This window comes from Suncus etruscus, chromosome 13, assembly GCF_024139225.1.
Source record: "Suncus etruscus isolate mSunEtr1 chromosome 13, mSunEtr1.pri.cur, whole genome shotgun sequence".
Classification (NCBI taxonomy): Eukaryota; Metazoa; Chordata; class Mammalia; order Eulipotyphla; family Soricidae; genus Suncus; species Suncus etruscus.
In genome coordinates this window covers 29298970-29317919 of record NC_064860.1, presented here as the reverse complement: position 1 = coordinate 29317919, position 18950 = coordinate 29298970, and the positions used below count along the sequence as shown (strand labels likewise).

The 18950-nt window shown below is 46.2% G+C and overlaps 1 protein-coding gene across 1 annotated transcript in view; it reads left to right on the top strand.

Annotated features, from left to right (window-relative positions):
- Positions 1 to 18950, top strand: part of MYLK (myosin light chain kinase) — a 244404-nt gene that overhangs the window by 115847 nt on the left and 109607 nt on the right. Inside the window, exons 11-12 of the mRNA XM_049785945.1 lie at positions 16365 to 16505; positions 18641 to 18838. Of these exons, the coding sequence (XP_049641902.1) occupies positions 16365 to 16505; positions 18641 to 18838 (339 nt within the window). The remainder of the gene's footprint in view (positions 1 to 16364; positions 16506 to 18640; positions 18839 to 18950) is intronic.

Sequence of the window (18950 nt, the reverse complement as noted above, 5' to 3'; positions counted from 1 at the left end):
CTGCATCCCACAATGGTCTGTGGGCACCAGAGAGGAACAGGGCTCCTGAGCTGGTAAGAAGAAAATCATATACAGTGAGGGGAGATCTAGAGGGGGGCTCTTGCCCCCCCCCAATATTTAGGGCTTAGTGACTCCTTATGTTCTGCAGAATGCTGGTATAGGGCCTTCTAGGAGCCCTGCTCCTCCACACCCCCAGGACAGTTCTCATACATCAATACTGTCTGTGGTCTGATAACCCAGTTTATCAGTGATTGATTCCAAACATTAGAGCTCAGGGCATCCCCCGCCATGGCAGCTGTGTCTGAGTTATGTACTGGCAAATATGGTGAGCACAGGAGTGCCAGGGAGTATGTCATGGGTCCCTGGAGCCCTAAATAATTTGGCTTCCCACTCAGTGGCCAGGCTAGGGTACACCAGAGCATCTGCTCCACTCCCTCCACATATAAACTGAAGGTCACAACTCCTTGCTCTGTTTCCAGCCACAAAGACTGTCTATAGTATGCCCTGCTGCCTGAGAGAGCAGGAAAGAGGGGAACAGAGGACCGGAATGGTGCTTTGCACGCAGGAGACAACCCCAGGTTCTATCTCTGACAACTGCCAGGTGTACCACTCCTTCAGAAAGGCTACCACTGAGCCCTCTAACCTCCTCCATATTTGCTCCTGATCTCTGACTTCAGTATTTGAGGTGTGGGGGAGCACTCGAGTTTTACACAGCAGGACCTGGAAGTCTCTGAAGTTGATATAACTCACCCAAGTGCCCAGAGCTAGACAAGTAAATTGGCTTAGTGAACCTAGCATCCCTCACTCATGGGCCCTTGGTTAGCACACATGTTCTGGCCCAAAGCAGAGGCTGTCTGTGGGCTGGGCAGTATACATTCCTAAAGGGGACAGGCACTGATCCTGATGGAGAAAGCCAAAGTAGAGAACTCCAAAGAAGGTGGAACCTACCTTCCTGGCCTTTTAGCATTTCTTAAGGGCCACAGCATGGAGCTGTCTCCCAATGGAAAGGCTCTCCCCAGGTAGTAGGGCAGAACACTGCCTTCTACTCCCCACCTTAGAGCCTCCTCTTTTGGAGACAGTGAAGCAGCTCTCGCCTTCCCACCAGGGGGCACTCCTCGGCTGTCCATATGTCAGGTGCCAATTCAGCTGCGAGTCAAAGGATTAGAAGACATCTCAGGTCTGTGGCCTGAGATGTTCCAAGGGCTGCTAACTTAGTGCCCAGCTAGCCAAGCCGTGTCTAAACTAGATTAGAGTAAAAGCTCTCACACTCATTTGACCAAAGTGTAAAGTGTCTTAAACTCTGTGCTGTCTCTCCTGAAATCTACCTTCTTGACATCAACAAATAGAAAGTTTCCCCAAATTGCACCTAAGACTACTGCCACCCCCTATAGGGTTCCAGAACCCCCCCTCCAAGGAGCACTAATATGCACTTTGTGAAACATTTAATTAGATTTACTGAGCTAAGGATTCCCTTGGAGCTGGGAGCCCCCAAATACAAGAGCAAGCGTTTGGAACCATCCTCTTAACACTAGGTCTGAGGGAGGAGTGGAGCCTTCTCCCAAGAGTAATTTGCTTATTTGTTTATTTGCTTATGGGCCACACTCAGTGGTGCTCAAGGCTTACTCCTGGCTCTATGCTCAGGAATCATTCTTGGAGGGGTTCAAGGGACCATATGGGATGCCAGGGATGCCTACCCAGGAAAGTCATACCAAGGCAAACAAACACTATCTGCTGTACTCACTCCTGCCCCAAAAATGTTTTCTTTGGGTTTTGGTGGGTGCTTTGTTTTTGTTGTGTTGGTGGTACCAGGGATTAAACCCAAGGCCTTATCCAGGCTACCCATGAGCCCCACCACTGAGCACCTCATTCCCACACCCACAACTCCCCCCAAGTGCATTTTCCAGTAGGAACAGAGACGTATTTGGCAGGAACCCTACAGGACCCGGTGGACTTGTTCCTAGAATAGCCCTGTGAGAACCCCTCTTGGCGGCAACAGGGAGATTTGCTGAGGCGCTGAGCAGAGGCTCACATACCATACATGGTGAGGGAGGCCAAAGCCGGGGCCAGGCTCAGGCAGGCAGTGGGAAGTGAGGAGGCTGTCTGCCAGAGATATACCCAGACACCACCAGTTCTGTATTCCCTCCCCCTCATGGACACCCCTCTCATTCCACTGGCAGCTCCTTTGTTTTCTAGGTTCCTAGAGGGAGTGGGGGGGGGGGGTAGAGATGCAGCAGCAGCTAAGGAGGCCTTGGTCCTGCTGTCTCTGGATGGCTTCTCCTTCCCAGATCTCCCCATCCCCTTCTGCATAGAGGCACTCATAGTCAACCCAGTACTTGAAGTTAGAGTCTAGATATAGGAAGAAACCAGGCCAGAAACCAAGATCTGGTCATTCAAAAGAGTAAGTCAAAGGATAAGCTGTGCCATGAGCAGGGAGGGCAAGAAACTCAGAACCCAGAACCAGTGCTGGAGCCGTTTCCTATACTCTGTGACAGGGGCTCGGGCCACAAGAGGGCGTGCTTTGGCCACACATCTCTCTCCCCAACCCACCTCTTTGTGTCCCTGGTCTGGCTCTGTTGGTTCAGAACAAGAGCACCCCCAAGAGATAAACAGATACTTTGCCAATGGCCACATGTAGAGACTCTTTCTCACCTCTTTAAAAGCTCTTTTGCCAAAGTTGTGCAACCATCTAGAAATTGTTGGCCAGACTCTGGGTCGTGCTTTTTGTAGCTACTTTCCTCAGCTCTTCTTTGAAACTTTTTCATCAGAAGTCTACCCCAAACCAGGTCAGGCCAAGAGAGGCCTCAAAGGTCCTCAACCACGGGGAAGCCCCTGGCATTAAATGGTCCCTGAGCACCCTCAGAGTAGCCTTGGTGGCCTCCAGAAGTAGTTGGGAGACCTTCTTAAAAAAGTCACATCCTGGGTGGAATCTTCTCGTTTCTCCCCAGAATGAGTCTCTACAGGTCTGCACCAGTCTTGTGACCACAAAGTATCTGCACTTCTGTGGAAACCCTAGGGCACTGGGAGAAATCCCCCGCCCCCTTCCCACTTGTACTTTGCTGCACAAACACATTTCCATCACTCAGACCCAGGAGCAGAAGGAACCAACTTCTGGGCTTAGTGAACATGGGGCTATATTTATTATGTATAGAATTATGTATACATATATGTGAGTGAATGCAGAATGCACATAGCTGAAAACTCAAGAGAAAACAGAACAAACGGGAGCTTTTATTTAAAACTGAAGAATGCACTAGGGACCTGGGTGATCCAGGAGAGGGTGATGGGCGTCTACCAGGGCAAGGAGGTCGGTCCTGTCTTTGAGTGAGATTTTCCCAGGAAAAGGTTATTCATAGAGGTCTAGAGGGAGGAGTTTTGAATCTCCCACACCACAGATGGTCCCCTAAGCATCACCAGGTGTCACTCCTGAGCACAGAACCAAGAACAAACCCTGAAGCTTGCTGGGTGTGGCTCCATACAAAAAAAATTTACTTTAAAGTTTCATTAATGGGCCAGAGAGACAATACAATGGGTTCAAGAGTATAGTAGGTCACTTTGCAGATGGCTGAACCAGGTTTGCTCCTTAACCACATAGGGCCCACTAAACACAGTGTTCAGGAGTGATTCCTGAACACAGAGCCAGAAGTAAGCCCTGAGCACCACTAGGTGTGACCTCCCCCCAAATTAAATTTAAAATAATTTTATTTTATGGGGCCAGAGAAATAGCATGGAGGTAAGGCATTTGCGTTGAATGCAGAAGGATGGTGGTTCGAATTCCGGCGACCCATAGGGTCCACTGAGCCTGCCAGGAGCGATTTCTGAGTATAGAGTCAGGAATAACCCCTGAGTGCTGCCAGGTGTGACCCAAAACACCAAAATAAATAAATAAATAAATAATAAAATAATTTTATTTTATAGTTCAATTGATTGTATCTAAAATTTTAACTTTAAAATGTACTATGTTGATCAGTAAAATTAATAACTAATTGGTTTAAGAGTTAATAAATTGGTGCCGGAGAGATAGCATGGAGGTAAAGCATTTGCCTTGCATGCAGAAGGACAGTGGTTCGAATCCCAGCATTCCATCTGATTCCCCATGCCTGCCAGGGGCGATTTTTGAGCGTAGAGCCAGGAGTAACCTCTGAGCACTGGTGGATGTGACCCCAAAAAACAAAAACAAAAACAAAAAAATAGTTAATAAATTAATGAAATATAAAGAAAATGTCATTGCAGGGAATAATTCTAGATTATAGCTGGTCTTATCTTTTGGCAGTGCTTTATGGGACCATGTGGTGCTGGGGAATGGAACCTGAGCCTACCATGTACAAAGACTTTTTTTTTTTTAGACCAAGAGGTTCTCCTCACTTAAACTTCACTCCATCAGGTGACACTTTCCCAAGGTGACATATTGGGAAAGATTCTGTGAAAATTGTTGGAAAATTCCCCTGAAATACCTACCATATTTTCCGGCGTATAAGACGACTTTTGAAACAAAAAAAAGTCAACTGGGGCCGGAGAGATAGCATGGAGGTAAGGCGTTTGCCTTTCATGCAGAAGGTCATTGGTTCCAATCCCGGCATCCCATATGGTCCCCAGTGCCTGCCAGGATCGATTTCTGAGCGTGGTGCCAGGAGTAAGCCCTGAGCACTGCCAGGTGTGATCCAAAAAACAAAAAACAAAAAAAGTCAACCGAAAATCGGGGGTCGTCTTATACTCCGAGTATATCTCGAAAAATGTTTCAATATGCCGCTAAACGAAAATTGTCTGAATATTGCCACAAAACGAATTTTCCAACTCGATCCTGCACCAATCACTGCAAGGCTGCTCGGGCTGCCTCTCTAACTCAGCCAATCCAAGCAGGCTTTTTATGCATGCAAATTAGACAATGTTCTGGACCCGAATCTACACTGTAAAAAGCCTGCTCAGATGGGCCAGAGTCAGAGAGGAAGCCTATGACAGTAGAACCTTTGAACCTTTGCTTGTTGTGATTGGCTCACTGTGGTACATGAGCACAGGAACACATGCAGCACATGCAGCACAGGAACGTTCTGTCTGATACAGCGAATATAGGCCTAACCTATGTTTTAACTGCAAAATTAGGGGGTCGTCTTATATGCCCAGTCATCTTATAAGCCGGCAAATATGGTATATGTGGCAGGTAGTGTTTTAGGATGCTGCAGTGATCAGCATATATGTATATGTATACATATATGTGAGTGAATGCAGAATGCATGTAGCTGAAAACTCAAGAGAAAACAGAACAAACTGAGCTTTTATTTAGAACTGAAGAATGTGCTAGGGGCCTGGGTGATCCAGGAGAGGATGAGGGGGGTCTACCAGGGCAAGGAGGTTGGCCCTGTCTTTGAGTGGGATTTTCAGAGGAAAAGGTTATTCATGGAGGTCTAGAGGAAGGCGTTTTCCATCCGATGTGGAGATGGGCAATAATCCATTAAGCCAACACTAATGTCTGCTATTAAAAGAAAGAGCTGATTCAATACATGATTCAAGCTGTAGACCACATGCCGTGTGTGTGTGTGTGTGTGTGTGTGTGTGTGTGTGTGTGTGTGTGTGTGTGTGTGTGAGTCCCAGAGTTTTATCCCTAGAACTGTCAGCTCCCTGAACACTGTTGGGTACAGCTCTGATAACCACAGAGCACCTCAAGGGCTCCCAGTAGGTCTTCAAGGCCCTTCTCAGGAAGTGAGAGCAGAGATAGGTGCACAGGAAGCTTTTGTAGGTGGGTAGGGAAAGAAACTTCCATAAGAGTGCAACTTGGCAGCCAGGACTCACTGGACTTGAGGCCTTTAGCCCAGCCACACCCTGAGGCTAAAACTGGTCAGTCTATGCAAGGTACAGGGACAGCCTGTGTGGCAGGACTAGTGAGTCTGACGAAATTTTGAAGGAAGCCTGGTTTCATAACAGCTCTTTCTGGTTTTTCCCTAGCAGGCACTGCCTGTCTCTTACATCCTTGCAGGTAGATCCAGTACTGCCCCCACACCCTGGTTCAGTGCCTAAAGCAGTCCCTAAGATAGAATATATCCAGGTGCATATCCCCACCTCCATGTTTGCTGGGGGTGAGGACTCACTGGGGTGTATAGGAAATGTACATATTCTTGAGTCCCTCTAAAATATTTTTTTATTCCTCTCACATGAGAAAAAAAAGTCTCAAAGGCTTATTTGTTTTGTATTGTTTTCTTTTGTTTTGTTTTGGGGCCACCTGGTGGTTAAGAGGTTACTTCTGGTTCTGCACTCAGGAATCACTCATTATAGTGCTGGAGGACCTTATGGGATGCTAGAGATCAAACCTGTATGATTGACTGTGTGTAGGACTAACACCCCGCCCACTGTATTATCTCTCCAGCCCCCAAAGAATGATTTATCCAAATTCCTACAGTGTTCAGGAAGATCTGAACCACAATAAAAATTTATTGCCTTTGGATGGAATCTTTGGAGGAGGGGCAGTTTAGGGGCCCACTTCCTTAGACTAGAATATTTGAATTTATCTCCTCCTGGAGTATCTTTCTCAAGGCTAAAATTCTTAAGTGACTTGATTTATTAGCTAGCTAATTGCCCCCATTTTGGCATAGTTCCTCATCCCTCACTAGAGTTCTAAAGGCTACCCCCACGCCAGCTCTAATAAAGAGAACTTAGGACACAGAAAAACAAAAACAGGAAAACAAATGGAGACTCTAGAACAGAGCATGTATGTGTGACAGGCTGGGTTTAAATGACAAGCTCCCTAAAGCAAACAACAGGCTCCAGCAAAGTTCTCCAGCAAAGTTGCCCACTAATGAAAAAGCATCAGGAGAGATATTTTTCCAAATTAGCAGCAGGAGCCCAGATTCACTAGAACGACCCCCTACCCACCCCCCCATCAATGGCATTTCTTTGTATTTTTTAAGGCCAATCTACCCAAAACATCTAAAAGTCTCTTAAATTCTAAGAAGACACGCAAATAGCTGTTTAATTGATTTATGATTCTGTTTTGGTCTTCTGTGAGTAGAATACACAGATTGTGGACTCATGGACCCAAGACACAAAAGGACACTCAGTAATGCCTGGGTGTGAGTTTCCTGAGCAGCACAGGGGCTCACTTTATTCATACACAGGACAGTAACAGAGTTTTACCTGAGTCACACCTGCTGCTTACTGCCTGAAATAAGGGATCCACAATACCATGCAGAACTTCAGCTTTGTGTTCCTCATGGCAAAGTGTTTGGTGCTTTGTTGTTGTTGTTGTTGTTGTTGTTGTTGTTGTTGGTTTTTGGGTCACACCTGGCAGCACTCAGGGGCTATTCCGGGCTCTAGGCTCAGAAATTGCCCCCTGCAGGCTCGGGGAACCAAATGGGATGCCAGGATTTGAACCACCGTCCTTCTGCATGCAAGGCAAACGCCTTATCTCCATGCTATCTCTCCAGCCCCTATTTGGTGTTTTCTTTTGTTTATTTATGGTTGGCGTTTGAGAGGGACAGACCCATTGGTGCTCAGGAGCTACTCCCAGCTTGTTGTGCAGGGCCACTCATGGTGATGTTCAGATCACCATGTGGTTCTGGGAATGAGAGCCTAACCTCCTGCATAAAAAGCATGTGCTCTAGCCCATTAATCTATCCCCCCACCCCCCACCCCCAGCACTAATGGCCAAGTGTGATGTGAGTTCTGATGGTGGCAGAAAGCAAGGTTTCCAAGCCCTTAGGGGTGGGCAGGTAGGGTGGCCTAGCTTTCTCACATGTGGAAGATGCTGATAGCTGAGGCAGGAGGTAGTGGTGGTAGAGAGGCCTGTTGTGCCTCTACTATACATGAGATGAGGGCAAGAAACCTGAGAGAGCCCCTCAAGGGAGGAAGATCCATTCACTCTATCCTGGATGTAGAGGCTTTGCTGGCTCTCCAAATGGACTTTTGTCAGAGGAGCAGCCTGATGTACCCCAGGGGTTCCACCCTTGCATCATTGTGTTGGGACAGGAGAGAAGTGCTGAGCTTGTCGCCCTGAGTGAAGCTAACCTTCTTTTGATTCAGAGTCCTGCTAGGAAAATGGCTGGAACTTCAGGGAAAGGAGGAGGCTGCCCTGAGACCGCTGGGTTTCGAGCACCAAATAAAGGGAAATGGAGGCCCAGAGGTGCTTCCAGAACCTCCCTTAAGTGGATGATTTATGGATTTCCCATAATGCACCAGGACTGGGAGTGAATCCAGTTCACAGTTGGGATGGTATTTTGTGTGGTAGTGAGTAAACACAGTAACCCAGGTTTGGAGTTTAAAGAAAATCTTCAGGAGATAGGAGATGAAGGCATTTTCCATTCCACTAGCCCTACTCCTCACCAAAGATTCATTTTCAAGAAATCTGTGTGCATGTATGTGAGCACATATTCATGCTATTGAGATGTGTGGGAAGGAGTATTAGGTAGTAGGGGGCTCTTCGCTTTCATTCTCACCTAAGTCTGGAGGTGAGGAAACTGCTGCAACTCAGGCAGAGCTGGGGAGTAGGACTTTTTGATTATTGATTCTAATCTGGGCCCCTACACAGGCTACTTCTTACCAACTTTCTGTCTGATTTGTATTTCTGTATTATCAGTTTAACATGTTGCCACTGGCACATACCATCCAAGGCTTACATTTGAATGTGACTCTATGTGTTAAGCACTTCCATTGGAATATTCCACAAATTTGGGGTATTTTTCTGAAACAAGCTAGGATGAGCTAGGAGCCCGTAGAATGCTATTTGTAAATAAATCTACTCAGGTCTACACATGGAAATTCGTGCAAATGAATCCCTAAATGCAGGTGTCTTGGGGCCAGAGAGATAGCATGGAGGTAGGGTGTTTGCCTTGCATGCAAAAGGATGATGGTTCGAATCCCCGCATCCCATATGATCCCCCGAGCCTACCAGGAGCGATTTCTGAGTGTACAGTTAGGAGTAACCCCTGAGCGCTGTCAGGTGTGACCACCCCCAAAAAAAATGGATGGTGTCTTGGAGCTGCACACACAAAATTAGGCAGGTAGGGTAAATGCTTCTAAGGAAAAATTCACAATTGTTTTGCTGCTGAATTCATAGGAAAAAAGGGAAGGCTTCTGAGGGAAGAGCAGCTCCCTGTCAGGTAGTTAAGGATCCAGATCCCAGCAAGGCCCTAGGACAAGAGCTGGAGTAGAGAGATTTTTAGGTCTTAGAAGAACTTAGACACACTATTGGATAAGAATTTAGAGCAGGGCTGGAGGAAAAGTACAAGGCACTTACCTTGCATATGGCAGTGGTAATTGTGACCCTGATTCAAAGCCCTAGCACCACATATGGTCCCTAAGCACTGATAGGGGTCCCTCTTGAGCACCGAGCCAGGAACAGTCCCTGAACACTGCTGGATGTGACCCAAAATCAAACAAACAAAATCCAAAGAATAAGGTAACAAATTGCACCTGAAATGTGGATATTTGATTTCTTTCTTTCTTTCTTTCTTTCTTTCTTTCTTTCTTTCTTTCTTTCTTTCTTTCTTTCTTTCTTTCTTTCTTTCTTTCTTTCTTTCTTTCTTTCTTTCTTTCTTTCTTTCTTTCTTTCTTTCTTCTTTCTTTCTTTCTTTCTTTCTTTCTTTCTTTCTCTCTTTCTTTCATTCTTTCTTTTTTCTATCTTTTCTCTTTTCTTTTCTTTTCTTTTTTTTTTTTTTTTTTGGTTTTTGGACCACACTGGCAGCGCTAAGGGATTACTCCTGGAAGGCTCGGAAGACCATATGGTATGCTGGGAATTGAACATGGGTCCATCCCGGGTTGGCCACATGCAATGCAAATGCCCTACCACTGTGCTATCTTTCCGGCCCTGATATTTGACTTTCTAAATAGCCTTTTTCCAAATATAATATCATTAGGTTGAGAGATAGTTCAGAAAATAAGTTCACGCATTATAGGTGTGGAGCAGGGGAAGTTAAATCCTCAGCACTACGTAGTCTCTTGAGCACCACTGGGAATGGCCCCCAACACTGTTGAGTGTGTCTCCCAGCAAAAATAGTGAAATATCAAAATATATTGATGGTTTAAGATCATTCTTGCAAACTAAAACCATCCACATGAGTAGTTTTGGATTTTACTAGTTGATTGTTTCTGTAGTCTCTAGACTACTTCCAGCAGTGCTCAGGAAGTCATCTGGGCCACACCTGATGGTGCTTGGGTACATTCCATCCAGTGCTGAGGGTGCAATTCAGCCCTTCCTCCCCAACACAGTGCTTGTACTCTAGGACCTGGACCTGGCCCATCAATTAGCATTTTTCATCTGGAGCATAGTTCTAAAATGAGAAAAATGGAATTGGTTAAAAATATGTCAGTTTGTTCAGTGGAATTCTCAGAACTCTCCTCCACTCCTTTGCTTGAGGGTTTATTCCAGTGTGCAGTAACTGGCGCTGTGCTGAGGGTTCCCCATCTCTAAGCCTTGGGACTCTCAAATGATTATTTGTTGAATGTGTTTGCTTCATCAAAGCAATCGCTAACTTTGAGCTGGAGCATGAGTCTGTCACTGGGTGCCAGGAACTATCCATGTTGTTTGTGAGTCCCAGCTTATACCCACCCTCCAGTGAGAAAGCTTAGGTGACCCCAAGGACTTCCCACCTCAAACTCAGACCCTTCAACTCTTGCCTCTAACCAAGACCTGGCAAGGTAGAAGCTAGTTCACATCCCAGAGTATATCTCAGGGTATCTGGAGTCTCCAAGCAGGAACTACAGGACAGAATGCTTCCAGGATATTGGGCGCCAGCCATCAATGTTGGAGAGGCCTTATCCAGGACCCTAGGGACCAGGCCAGCCCCCAGATTGTCAGAAGGAGCTGCCCCCCACTCTACAGTGGGGTCACAGTGCACTTAGGGAATCTGAAGGTTCCAATGGTGAAGGGCTAAGTCTTGTTTGGGATTGTGATCTAGTGCTTTTTCTGAGGTAGCTATAAAATGAAATCCCTTCCAGTGCCACCTTCTGAGACCTGGTCTGGCTGCCTTTGTCCAGTCAGAAAGTGAGTTGAGTGAGGAAAAATACAAAATGTTGGTTTGGGTAGTCTTCTTATGTGCTAAATATGGTTTTCACTGTTCCCCACAGTGTTTCTTTTAATCATATAAAAGCCCAACAGCATCCATCACATGTTCTACAAATGATGTCATCATAACACCTATCAAAATATTTCAGAAACAGCAATTAATATGAGCCAGATTATCATCAGCAAAGAGGAGAAAGCTGGGAAGGAAGCATAGGGTGGAAATTTTGCCTTGGGTCACTCAGAAGGAGCTCTAACATTTCTATTCCAAGTCCCCATGAGAGTGAGCACAAACTAATGCATGTGATGAGGAGATAGTTTGGAGAAGGGGATTCCTAAGAGATCATCTTTGCAGAGGCATGTTTTTACCCTCAACTCCACCACTAGCAGACCCTGAAAACATAGTTGAGAGTAACTTCTGAGCACAGCAAGGTGTGTCACCTGCCCCCCATTGAAAAATTGATGAGCACTGAGGGGCCACAAGTAAGTTATTAGGCTTTGGAATGAAATTAAATATGCACACACACACATGCATGTTCATTTTACTCCTGGCCATGCCTGCTCTGCTTTAGCTCTGTCTCCCTTGTAAGGACCCAGGCTGCAGCCTGGCAATGAGTTTTGTCCTCAGGAGCATCTACCAGGGTTCCCCTGGAAAAGCTGGCCCCCTCAAGAGAGACAGCTGGGTGTAAAGAGGCCTGGCAGCCAGAGGCAAAGTGGGTTCCCAGTCACTTCACTCAGCCCAGTCTTGCCTCCCCTGATAAAACAGGTGGTGAGCTGGGGACTGGGAGCTGAGGATTCTGCAATTACTTTTTTGTCTTCCACAAGACCAGAGACCCCACACTGGGATCTTCCCCAATTTCTTCCTCCTCCCCAACTATGTGTTTGCAGTGGGGGGCTAGTTGACTCATTTTCACACACACACACACACACACACACACACACACACACACACACACACACACACACACACACACACACACACACACACACTGAAAGACCAGGTGATTCAGTCACTCGCTGGTCTGATTTTATGGCCCCTTTAGGCCAACATGACCCTAACCTACAAATCTAAGAGTACACTTGTCTTGCACCTTCTCTCTCTATCAGAGTGTTCCTCCTTCCAAACCTACAGCCAGGCTGGGGAAGGAAAGATCTTGTTCAGTTCTGGACCCCAGAGAGAGGCACTCCAGTCTGCTTCCCACAGCTCTATTCACTTTCTCTAGCATCTTCAAGAGTGGCAGAGAGGGAAAGCTTGTTTCTGATTGAGATAGATCCAGGGTCCCTTTAAGCAGCACATCTGTGTTCCCTTGCCTGGGTTCACATGAAAGCAAGTCTGCCATGGTCAGGCAATGCCCACTCTCTGTCTTTCTTTGCTGGCAAGTTCACCTAGGGCAGAGGGCTTGTCTCTTCTAGTGCTGACCTCATACCAGACACCAGGGGGGTTGAATGAGGGTGGGCACAGACCATGGTGGGTACTATAAATCACTTGCACAGGTCAGCCTTTTTAAAACATGCCAAGTGTTGCCACACACATGTATATGCACACATATGCACATACTGACACAAACAAATATACCAGGAAGTATGGAGCTACTGCAAGAGGCAGTGATACTCAGTGATACTGAGGCTTCCAGAGATCCCAGGAGCTGCCTTGTGGGAGGCACTGCCCAAGCCAGGGATGTGTTTTATCTGTACTTGGCTCAAGTACTGGGAGCTGGGGAGACCTGAAAGAGGAGAGGGAGAGAAAGGACAGTGCCACCCATTTGAAGGGCAACAGCTGTAGTTGAGGACTGCTGGCAGCCCCCCGAAACCCAGCTTATCTGTGAAACTGTGGGTGCTGCTGGCTCAGCCAGCAGGGAGGTGGGAACAAGGAGGGATCTGGAGAGAAGAAAACATTTTGTCCTGGAGCCTTCTCAGTCTGTGCAAGACAGGAAATTCCTCAAATCTCCTGAGGCAGCCAGCTTTCCTGGCCACTGCAGCCAGTGAGTAGGGAGACTAGGTTGGAGTCTTTCCTGCACTGCCCACCCCACCCCCAGTGACTTCTGGGGCTCCTGCCATGCCAGAGCCACATAGATGTCTTCCTGTTTAAAGGCAGTGTGTGTGAAGGGCAGGGAGCAGTGATGGGGGTCCTGAAACCCATCATCTTTCTTGGCCCATAGAGTTACCCTACCCCTTCTCTGCTCAGCACCTGCTCGTAGGGAAGTGGCTTCCTTCCCAACCTCTGTCCAGAGACAGAATTGAAAGAGTTCTGCTGGGCACCATTTTTGTTTCCATGTTGACAAAAAAAGTTCAGTGGCTATATGGAAACTCAGTGTTAGTTGTTTGAGGAGTGTCTGGTTTATTTCCCAAAAGCGTTGAACCAGTAGACATTCCAACCAGTAGTTCATGAGGGTTTCTTTACCTCACATTTGTGCCAACACTGGTTTTTGTCGTTGTTCTTTAAAAATTATTATTAAATCATATTATTGTTGAGTTTCAGTCATACATTGTTTCTTGTTCTTTGTGATGAAAGGCAGTCTCACTTCTCATTGTTTTGATTTGCATGTTGCTGGTGATAAGTGATTAGAGAAGTTTTTTGATGTACTTCTTGACCAAATTTATATCTTCTTTGACTAAGTTTCTGTTCACCCTATTTCAGGATGGGTGGTTTGAGGGTTTTGTTGTTTCATCTTACAAGTGATTTATGCATTTTGGATAGTAATTAAGGTAATATAAGATGAGTGGCAGGCAAAATCTATCCCAAGAGTTCAAAAACCTTTCTGAAAAAAACATCTGCACTCCTATTTTCATTGCAGCACCATTCATAATAGCCAGAATCTGGAAACAACCTGTGTTCATGAAGAGATAAGTGGATAAAGAAACTATGGTACATATACACAATAAAATACTACTTAACTATAAGAAAAGATCAAAACATATAATTTGCTACTATATGGATGGATTTGGAGAGTATGCTGACCAAAGTCAGTCCAAAGGAAAGGGTCAGAAACAGATCTTTTCCATATATAAGATATAAAGGAAGCTAGTAAGTGAATAATAGATGGTCAAAGATAATAGAACCTTGGAACTTGTCCAAAGAACTGAGTTTACCATAGTAAGGGATGGAGTAGGTGGAATGGGGGGATCCTGAGACAGTAGGGGAGAGAACAAACACTCTGGGGGAGGATGTGGTGTTGAAATATTGTGTTCAATGAATGCTATCATGAATGACATTATACCTATCACGAATGGTATAAATCATGGTGTCTAAAATTTTTATATAAAATTTAATTTTAAAAAATAGCAAACTTCAGTGTCAGGGGGCCAGAGAGTGCTCTAAGGGTTGTAACACATATCCTGCATGTGGAGGCCCCGAGTTCAATCCCCAGCACTGACAAGTGTAGTCTTGGTGACCCCAGAGCACTGCCATGTCCAGGCTCAGAATTGCCAGACCTGCCCCACCAGGTTGAATAGGTTGTTGTGCAGAACTAGGAGTAAACCCTTAGCACTGCCAGTGTTCTCCCCAAAACACAAATGTTATATATTTTTAAGAACATCTTCATCATTCCCCAATGTTTCTCCAAGCCAATTAGAGTCAACTTTCCCCAAGACAGACCATATTCTGCTCTCTGTCCCAACATTTCTCATTTTGGGGAATTTCTGTATGTGGAATTCCCCCCTGGGTGGTTTTCTTTTGGTTAGCTCCTCTAATTCAATGATTTTGTACCACAGGACTTGTCACTGTGCCACTTGAGTCTATTCCTTTTGATTCTGAGTAGGATTCCACTGTGTGACCATGCCATCCACTGTCCACTCATCTATCAGATACATGTGGGTGGTTTGCAGTGGGGGTGAGTGGATGCAGTGCTTAAAAATGGGGCCAGAGAGATGGCATGGAGAAACCCAGCATTCCATATGGTCCCCCGAGCCTGCCAGAAGCGATTTCTGAGCGTAGAGCCAGGAGTAACCCTGAGCACTGCCGGGTGTGACCCAAAAAACAAAAAAAAAAAAAAAAAAAAAAAAAGCTTAAAAATGGCTGTTTGGAAGCGAATTTCCCTGGGAGCAGAGTGGCTGGCTCTTAAAGAAAATGTGTGCTTCCTTTTTTTTTTTTTTTTTTTCAGAAACTGCTCAAAAGTCTTTTACAAATGGCTTATTGTCAAAAGGAGTATTTTATACTAGCCCCCTTGCCCCATGGCACTTGTGGGACTCCCTCATGCCACATCCTCACCACATTGCTGCTTGGCAGAAGAGGCTGTCTTCCCTTACATAGGGTATCTCATGGTGTATTGGATTCCTGGAGGTACAATAAAGTATCTTGGCATCATAAGGAGTGAGGAGAAAGCACTTCCCTTCTGCCTTAGACGAATTATTAAATTGTGTTATCAAATGAAAGCAAAGAAACCTTGTGGTTCCTTCCTACTTACTTGGCCTGCCAATCCCCAAAAATGAGCACATCCCCCCTCAAAAACCTACCTTCTTTAAAGTAAATAGAGTGTTCCCGGTTGCACTCAAGGTTACTATTTTCTCCTCCACCACCACCCCGCCCCTAACCTTATTATTCCAGTGCTTATTTTGGGAAACATTGGTATAGAATATGTATTATTTTCTTCCCTTTTAGCCCCCCGCACTTGGGCTTAAAGATTGATCACTGCCCAGTAGTGGGCTACTCCCAGCTCTGTTCTTGGGGATTACTCAGAAGACAAGTGGTTCCAGAGATTAAACCGGGGTTTCCTACATGCCCAGCTTGTTCTCAGACCTTTAGGCCATCTTAACCAGCCCATGACTATTTTTTTTGTTATTTTTTCCAATAAAAATTTTAATTGAATCCCCATGCAATCCAATTACAACATTTTTCCATGATAGGAAGCTTGCCACAAAGAGCAGGAAACTGTAGTCAGGATAGAAAAAGAACCATTATGACAATGATAGTTGCCATTCTGAACCAGAGTGTTTTCTTAAAGAAATGGCAAAAGAAGCCTCTTTTCTTATGAGTTATACACACAGACCAGAAGAATAGGAAACTTAAAACTGGGTTGCCTGCAAGGAGAGGTCCCTAGGGTTCAAAAGGACAGGGATAAAAGGAAGAATTCCTCTGTTTTCTTGACTATACAGTATGTGTGTGAGTCTCACTTATTCAGCTCACTAAATAAAGTTTAAGGGGGAAGATTTCATCAGGTACCAAAAATTTTTGTTCCAGTCCCTTCCCTGCCAGCAGACAAGAGTTATGCTATGCCAGACGGGAACCTGGGTGGGCCTCGTTCCAAGGAGTCTCAGGGTCTCCCTACACTCCTGATCACTTAATTTTAGGTTTGTGCACAGCACAGAGTTGAGGTTCCTTTGGGTCTGTGCCCCCACCTGAAGAAACTAGTCCTTAGCCTGCACTCTGCTATCTGCCTTTCAGAAAAGAAGAGCAAGGATAAGAGGGAGCCCTTTTCACTAGCAACTCCCAGCAAGTCCACTGCTGCACCCAGATTCCTGCAAGGCCTCACAGACCTCCGTGTGATGGACGGGAGCCAGGTGACCATGACAGTGCAGGTGTCAGGTGTGTCCCGACACCCCCTGCAGCAAGTGGAAACATGATCATGGGGGATGGGGGCTGTTAGTGCTGTTGGGGGGGGGGGTGAACCAGGCTAGGCACAGCTTCCAGAAGCCCTGCTCAGAGAACATACTCTTGAAGGAATAGAGAGACCAAAAAAATGGTCTCTTGCCAGCCTTCTCTGGACAGCCTTTCCCAGATTCAAGGTCTGTGGTGCCAGGGAAGGTGACTGGGTTGAAGGGTGCAATGAAAGCAATAGCATAGATGCCCACTCCCTTCATCTCTCTTATTTCCTGTGGAGATTGAGGGCCACACACTATGTGAGAGTGAGAACTACGGTGTCAACTATTTCAGCTGCAGTATTTGCACACATGTACTGGGGATGGCCTTTAGCTTAGGGACTGATTCTGGGGACTCAATTCATGGCCTCACACATGCCTAGCAGGTGCACTATCTCACATGAGGCATGCCTGGGCCTCATGGAGGCTTATGCACTATTTATGCACAGTTTATGTGCTGAAAAGTTTCCAGCTATCAGCTTTTCTTTGTCATCTCTATTCAGACTTGAAGATGAGGCAAAGGAGCAGAGTCCTTCCCAGATAGCGGGGGCAGGGGCTCTGATGTGCAGTGAGAGGTCTGGTGCTGAATCTTTCAGGCAGACTCCTTCCTCTGGATTGCTGACTCAGGCGAGTGCCTAGGACCATGCAGATTTTTCCTATTCATGCTTCCATGTTTGCTATCTGCTGACTGTTTAAGATCGTGTTTCTTCTGGTGCTGCAGAGCAATAGGAATGAGCTGGGACTGCCTCCGCTAAGGAATCCTCAGGAGACCTCCCTGCTCTCACAAGCTGTGAGCAGTCCCATGATATTCCCAGGCAGAGAAGTCAGTGTCCCTCCCTGTTCATACACAAGTTGCTGCTCACAGTTCTGGAGGCACTCCCGGTGGCGGAGTGATGGTGGTCTTCGGAGGCACTCAGCTCAATGTTCAGGAATGATCTGGTTAATTCACCAGAGCAGAATTAATCCCACAGAGCCCGGCACCACCTGGCCTCCTGCAGCATCCTTTGAAGGACTATATCTGATGATGGCTATATGTCTCATGTGAAACAGATCCAGCACATGTGTCACATACACTAGAGCAGAGGGAACCCTCGTGGATGGCCACTGTCTCATACCTCAGCAAATTGAAGGAAACCACCCAAGAAAGAAGTTAGTTAACATTGAAACCTGCTCAGCTACTAACTATGCTGAGAGATCCTGCCTGAGCTGGACCCCACCCTTAACCTCCCTTCCCCATCAGACCACATTTGTAGCAAAACGAAATGTTGATTTTTCTTCCATTAGAAATCAGCAGGGCAGGGGCTGGAGATATAGCACAGTGGTAGGGCATTTTCCTTGTATGCAACCCAGGACTGATAATGCTTCAAATCCCGGCATCTCATATGGTCCCCTGAGGCTGCTAGGAATGATTTTTGAGCACAGAGCCAGGAGTAACTCCTGAGTGCTGATGGGTGTGACCCCCCCCCCAAATATCAGCAGGGCAGTGACCTCATGGTGACCTTTGTGTCACTCAGGGCTGTGCAGGATGTGAAGGTAAGAGCCAGAGACTTGGCACACATGAGGGTTCAGTCATCATGGAGCGTCACCAGGCAACAATATTCTAGTTTGATTTGTTTTGTTTTTGTTTTTTGTTTTGTTTTGGGTCTACAATCTAGTGGTGCTCAGGCCTTACTCTTGACTGCACACAGAAATCACTCCTGCTCCCATATGGGTCCATATGAGATGCCAGGCAGCGAACTTGAGTCAGCCTTGTGCAAGGCAAGCACTTTATCCACTGTACTGTTGCTCCAGCCCCAACATGCATTTTAATTTGAAAACCCAATCTTTCCAGATCTGTTTTTAATTCATGAGCGTTATGAGAAACAGACATTGGGCTTTTTTTTTTCCCAGATGCAATTCTAATAGGTGGCTTAACAGAGTGCTTGGGAACTTATTTAACCTTCCTATAAACTCTGGGCTCAATGTGTGGGATATTTGAGAGAAGAGGAAGCTAAGGAATCTAGCTACAAATGAAGCATGAGATCCCAGCATGAAGTAGGGAGCTCCTGACTGACATACCTTCCATCCTTCCCCCCCTTTCAGGGAATCCCACTCCTGAGGTCATCTGGCTTCACAATGGAAAGGAGATACAGGAGTCAGAGGACTTCCACTTTGAACAAAAAGGCGCCAAGCATAGCCTTTGCATCCAGGAGGTGTTCCCTGAGGACACTGGCACATACACCTGTGAGGCATGGAACAGCGTGGGGGAGGCTCGAAGCCAGGCTGTGCTCATGGTGCAAGGTGAGGCCAGTTCACCAGTGATGGGGGTAGGGGTGGAGCAGGCACTGCTAAGGAAAGAGATTTGGAATCAGCTGAGAGGGGTGAGCTGCATGCCTTTCATGCCTGAGGCCTT